Source organism: Echinops telfairi, unplaced genomic scaffold (genome assembly GCF_000313985.2).
Source record: "Echinops telfairi isolate 266 unplaced genomic scaffold, ASM31398v2 ScPeMD7_29;HRSCAF=101, whole genome shotgun sequence".
NCBI lineage: Eukaryota > Metazoa > Chordata > Mammalia > Afrosoricida > Tenrecidae > Echinops > Echinops telfairi.
The window spans coordinates 3,454,243-3,460,844 of record NW_022103926.1 but is presented as its reverse complement, the minus strand read 5'-3'; the positions used below and the strand labels follow the sequence as shown (position 1 = coordinate 3,460,844).

At 39.7% G+C, this 6,602-nt stretch overlaps 1 protein-coding gene across 1 annotated transcript in view; it reads left to right on the top strand.

The window, feature by feature from the left end:
- The first annotated feature begins 456 nt into the window (after nucleotides 1-456).
- TTC28 (tetratricopeptide repeat domain 28) overlaps nucleotides 457-6,602 on the top strand; it is a 669,495-nt gene continuing 663,349 nt past the window's right edge. The window contains exons 1-2 of the mRNA XM_013007879.2: nucleotides 457-474; nucleotides 1,350-1,628. Coding sequence (XP_012863333.1) covers nucleotides 457-474; nucleotides 1,350-1,628 — 297 coding nt within the window. The remainder of the gene's footprint in view (nucleotides 475-1,349; nucleotides 1,629-6,602) is intronic.

The following is a 6,602-nucleotide window of genomic DNA, read 5'->3' as shown; positions in this document are numbered from 1 at the left end:
TCTGCTTTTAACTAAGATCTTTCTGAAGTCAGCAATGATATCCCTTGTGCCATATCCTCTTCTGAATCCAGCTTGAATTTCTGGCAGCTCCCTTTTCATGGATTGCTGCCACTGTTTCGGAGTTATCTTCAGCAAAATTTTACTTGCATGTGATATCAATGATACTGTTTGATAATTCTACAAGAGTTATAAAACAAAAATATCGTAAAAACTGGCCTTTGAAGTTACTTTGGTGGGGATTTCTTAGTCTTTGTATGCCTTTGAGCTACTGTTTCCAAAACTCACTGCCATTGAGTTGATGCTGACTAATATTGACCCCATAGAGCAGGGCAGAACTTCTGCTGTGGGTTTCCAAGACTGTAACTCTTTATGGGAGTAGAAAGCCCTTTCTCCCTCGGAGTGACTGGCGCTTTTGAACCACTGACCTTGAAGTTAGCACCTCAATGCCTAACCATTATGCCACCAGGGTTCTGTGTAGTGCTCTTTTATTTCACTCTGAAAGGATACCTTTAGCATTACAATGCTATCCCTAATTTGTTGCGATTCACACAATTGAATAGACAGGTATTAATAAAGCACAGGCAAACATTTCTGGTATTCTCTGCTTTCAACCAAATTCACCTGAGTTTCCTGTTGATATATTGCTGCATTTCCATATATTCTGTTGTATCATCTTTATTTGATTGCCTTTATTTATTGCCTTCTGTTGGATCAACTTTGGATCTCTTTCAATAGGTTGGCCACACAGCTTTCTTTAACATTGCTTGATCTAGTTGAGTGAGCATCACCAGAGAATGATTATCAATGCTTGTTGAGATATGTCAATTGGTATTCTGTGAATTCCTGGAATCTGTTTTTTTTACCAGTTCTTCCAGTGCAGCTTGGATTTCTTCTCATATCACTATTAGTTCTTGATCATATGTTACCTCCTGAAATGTTTGAGCATTAACCAATTCTTTTTAGTATAGTCACTCTGTATGTTCCTTCCACATTCTTTACATGCTTCTTGCCTTGTTCAAGGAAAAGTGTGATTAGTCTTTGGCATTTATTGATTATTTCAGCCAGTCAATGCACACACACATATACATTCATCTATATGAGAAGGCTTCAAATTTCCTGGGAGAAATTAACTGAAGAGATCGTGGAATTTTTCCATGAGCCTCTTGAAACCCCCTTGTATTTAAAGAGCCATATTTGTTGCTTCATGGAATGCTTATTGATTTTCAAGGCACAAAAATTCACTATAGTGTAAACCAGACTATGAAGAATGACCAAGTTCTCTTGAGGTTCAGACAAGGAACTTTTCTGGATTTTCTGGAATATGTCTGACAGAGTTTCTTTGTTTGTAGATCCCATTCTTTGGTGCTAAGACTATCGGCCGAAGAAGTCCAGATGAACCAGTGCTGAGTAAAGCTGAGTTTGTTGAAAAAGTTCGTCAGAGTAACCAGGCCTGTCATGACGGCGACTTCCACACAGCGATTGTTCTGTATAATGAAGCACTGGCTGCTGACCCTCAGAACTGCATCTTATATAGCAATAGGTCTGCAGCCTACGTGAAAATTCAGCAGTATGACAAGGCACTGGACGATGCCATCAAAGCCCGACTTCTCAATCCCAAATGGCCAAAGGTAGAAATTGCACTTTACTTTTAAAGACTCTTCTGTGCTGATTTCTTATTTTCATGTAACATTTTTGTTGATTCAGTGAAGTTGCTATTAACAGCTCAATGATGTGGACGTAAGTGTATGTGTCGTGGCTATATTGAGGGAGCATGAGTGAATGAATTTCTTTTTCATGCTCTAGAAGTGTGCTTTCTACATGCAAGTTCAATTTTCTTTCTATACATTTGAGATTTTATTTTTGTTTCCTTTTTCCTCAGCTTTTTAATAGAATTCATTCTAGTTACTTATATAGGTTTTAGAGCTTATTTATTTCTCAGGAGTTTTAGATAGGACATGATGATCATGTTTATTTCCTTCAATTTAAAATAATTAACATTTGTTTCTTGTCAATAACTGCTTATTTTCAGAATGGTGTTTAATCAGGGAAACTTTCCCCTAATATATCATTGTAATCATCTATATTTCCTTAAAGAGTTAAAGGCTTGTGTTGTTATCTTTGTTTTGTATATACTTTATTTTCAGTGAACATACCTGCTTTTTTTGCAGGTGGCACAATGCGTTAGGCATTGGGCTGATAACTGCAAGGTCAGCAGTTCAAACCCACCAGCTACTCCTTGAGGCAAAGAAGAAGTTATCTACTTCCATCAGTATTTACAGCTGGGAAACCCTGTATAGGTTCATTGTGAGTTGGAGTCAACTTGATGGCAGTGGATTTTGGATTTGGGTTTACCTGCTTTTTAGCTACCAGTTTATTATAGAACACGTTATTCAACCAATTAACTTGCATGCCCCATAAAACCATTATTCAAAGCTGCCAAACTAGTTTTCTTACATAAAGATTTAAAGCCTTGGAAACCATATGGGGCAGTTCTGCTTTGTTCTATAGGGTTGCTATGAGTTGAAATTGAACTTGAGACAAAAGATTTGTGATTTTGTTTAAGAACATACGTAACTTTTCTTAGTTTATATTCAGTTCATAGTCAATTGTTTCACATAAACTATAGAACCATGACTGTATAGGTTCACATTCTTTAAACTTATACTATAATTATTATATGTATTCTACTTATGTACATTTCAAAAGCAACTAAACTCGCTGCCATCAAATTGATGCCTGCTCATAGTGACCTTTTAGGACGGGGTAGAACTGCCCCTGTGAGTTTCTGAGACTGTAGCTCTGCACAGGGGTGAAAGCCAAATCTTTCTTCCATGGATCAGCTGTTGTTTTCAAACTGCTGTCCTTGTGGCTAGCAGTCCAATGTGTAGCCACTACACCACCAGGCTCCTCACTTATGCACATTGTAAGGCCACAAAAACAATTATGTAAATTCTGAGCTTAAATTCTGAGTATCCTTTTTGTGAAAGTATGTAAATGACAGTGAAAACCCAAAATCCATTTGTAGATGACCCCACCCAATGTGGATTAAATGTCTATTGAATCCCTTCTGACCATTAACTAGGGATGAGAAGAATCTTACCCTCAGGCAGTGTATTGGAAAGTGGGTTCCCTCCATCCCTCCAGGGCATACCTGGTTGTGTCATTGATGGACAGTGCTAGGGCTCTCTTAGTCACAAGTCATACCCTATAAGTTGTTTTCTTACTGCCTGGTTGGAAGGCCCTGGACCAATCTTGTAAGCTCTTCTAGCTAAAATAATGTATGTGTCTCTATCATGTTCCTAATCCCACCTGTAACTGTGATGTCTTGATCTGTCCCTAGCCATGAATTTGTGAGTTTCTTTTGTTCCCTAGATTTCATTTGTGCTCCCCCGACCCCACTCCTTCCTGCGTTCTGATCTTTGATTTTGAGCAAATGCTGCCCTTTTGATCTTGTGTGGTTGATTGTTCTAAGGAGCACGTTCCTTGTGGGTGTTATTGTTCACGTTATTGGCCTGTCCATTGTTAGGCTGAACAGTGATCCCTGCGTGTGGAGTTAGTGCCAGGTTTAAAGGACATCTATGGACCATAGTTTCTGGGGTCCCTCCAGTCTCCATCAAACCAGGAAGTTTGGCTTTTTTTTTTATGATTTTGAATTTTGTTCTAAACTCACCTCCGTCCCCAACTCTGCCCAGGATTTTCTGCTATGAACTTGATTAAAGCAATTGATAGTGGTAGCCAGGCACTTTCTGGTTATTAAGGTCCTAGTGCAGGCTGGTTGTGGGGTTCATGTAGTCCATTAGTCTTTTAGACTATTTGTTTTCTTGGGTTTTTCATTTTGATGGCTGCTTGCAAGCTACATCAAAGTAGGATGTAGAACATTGTTGTGGACTATTTATGCCAATGGACTTTTAAGTTTCCTGAGACTATGGTCCTAAGTCCTTATGTCCAGTGACTCAGCCCTTCCAGGTGTTGGGTTAAGGCTAAGAAGGTTTCATAGCTTTGGCTCCTTGTATGTTGTACTATATACATGGATATATTTGCAGTACATGTAAGTATATATGTAGACACATCCTTTTCCAAACCTATACTAGCATATTCAAGGGGGCATACTTGTTGGTTTTGCCTGTCTACTTGTGTATCCACTTACAGATTATTGATTGCTTTTACTGTGATTGCAGGGTGGTGTGTGTAACAGTATTTACCTTTAAATCACATGCTTCTGCCCGGGTCTTTTTCCCCTGTGTCATATTGTGCTTACTTCCTTTCACCCAAGTAAATACATGTCAGCCCTCTAGTTAGTTTTTTTTCTTCCCTTCTCATCCTTGGTAATGATCAAAGAATATTTTTTACCATATGTGCAAACCTTTTCTAGACTTATTGTGGTCTCATAAAGTATTTGTGCTTTTGTGATGGACTTATTTCACTCAGCATTAAGCCTTCTAGGGTTATCCATGTTATAAGGTGCAGTAATGGCAAGTGGGGGAAGAGGCAGGTGGTGAGAGTAGTGCTGACTTCCCCTAACTGCGCAAACACAAAGGAGGAGAATCTCTATCATCAGCCTGCGTCCAAAGCGTGCTTTAACTGGTCAGAGATGCCCCCATCCGCCAACCTTATTTTTTAAACATTTTGGACACCAAAAATCTCACCCTTGACACTTCTCTCCTAGGTTCAGTAATTTGTTGGATGGCCACAAACTCATAGACAATACTCACAATTGTGGGGTTTATTATGGAAATAACAGATTCAGGACCAGAAATGCTCAAGATACAGTCCTTTGGACATCAGGCATGCCTCTCTTTAGCCCTTATCTCTTTGGCCTGCTGCTCACCCTCCTTGCGCCAGTTACAAAGCTTATTTAGCTTTGCCAATAAGTGCTCAGAGGAACCCACTCTGCCAGCAAGGCTCCTTGCTAAAAGGCATTCGGCTTTCTTCCTGTATTGGCCAGGAAGCTCACCACTTTGTCTCATGCTAGTTCTATTACATAGAAAAAAAGAATTATTTTCCACCAGATATAGTTGTCTCTAGGTATCCATGAGTGACTGGTTCCAGGACCCCATAGATCCCCAAATCCATGGATTTTCTGGTCCTTTATATAGCACATGGTGCTGGATTTGCATAAAATCTATGCACATTCTCCCATATATCTTAAATCATCTCTAGGTTAGTCACAATGCCCAATACCATATAAATGCCATGTAAATAGCACCCTATACACTCTCTTAGCCTTTAAAGGATTGCTTTGACCACTTGCTCCTCCTCTCACCCCCCCCACTAATTTTTGTCCTTGGTTGTTTATATCTGTGGATGTGGAACCCATGCATATGAAGGGCCAACTTTACAAGCCATGTGCTCTTTTTAATAATGTATCAAAATCTGATTTCTTTTTTATGTGCATGGTCTGTTTATTTTATTTCAATTCAATAGCTATCTCTTGGGATGTACTTTAGGCAAATATAATTCTGCTTTTGCTTTCCCCAATAGTAATATTTAATCGATTGTGTGTTTTTTCCTATTTGCTAATTTGGCATACTGACCCTTTCCCATTGTCTAACTCTTCTCCATGGGAGACCATTTAAAAGACAGTAAACACGTTTAAAGTGATACTATATTGTTGGCTTGTGCTTGTTTTCATGGAAGTACTACCATTCTGGTTGGTGCATCAGTTAGGCGCTTTACTATAAACTAAAAGGTTGGCAGTTTTAAATCATCTAGAGGCACATAAGGGGTTGACAAGAGTTGGGACTGATAACAATAGCAATTTACAACAACAACAACAACTTGTATTCATTTACTTTTGCTCTGTAAAAACAAAACAAAACCGAATCTCACTGCCATTGAGTTGATTCTGGCTCACAGTGATTCTATAGGACAGAGTAAAACTGTCCATGTGGGTTTCCAAGACTGTAACTCTTTATGGGAGTAGAAAGCCTCATCTCTCCTCCTCAGAGTGGCTTGTAGTTCTACCAGCCACCAGGGCTTCAAAGCACTGTAAAATTTAGTGGCCTAAAGTAGTAACAATTTAGTTAACTTAAGATACTGTGGGTTATCTGGGTAGCTCATTTGGTTTGGGGAGGCTCAGCTGATCTCTGTTAGGCTGCTCATGTGTTTGAGGTCAACGAAATATGTGGTTGGTGGCTGCGTGACCTAGAACAGACTCAAAATTCTGTCCACTGGCATTTTACTGGTCAGGGCAACAAGGCCTTCTGTCTCTGATCATCCAGCAGGTTTTCCTGGGCTTCTTCACTTTGCACTTCTAGGGATGTAAGACCCAAACCAAGCTCACTGCCCTTGACTCATAGTGACCCTATAGGACAGGGTATGCCCCTCTGGGTTTCTGAAACTGTAACTCTTTATGGAAGTAGAAAGCCCTGTCATTGTTCAGTGGAGCGGCTGGTGATTTCAAACTTCTGACCTTATGGTTAGTAGCCCAACACATAACCACTGCGCCACCAGGGTTCCTTGTAGGGTTTTAAGTATGCTTTAAACATGTCCCATTTTCTGTAGCCCCATTGGCTAAAATAAGCCATATGGCCAAGCCCATTTCTCCACTAACTGTAGGGAGAGTAAAACCCCATAGTTTATATACATGAAGGGGGGAATAT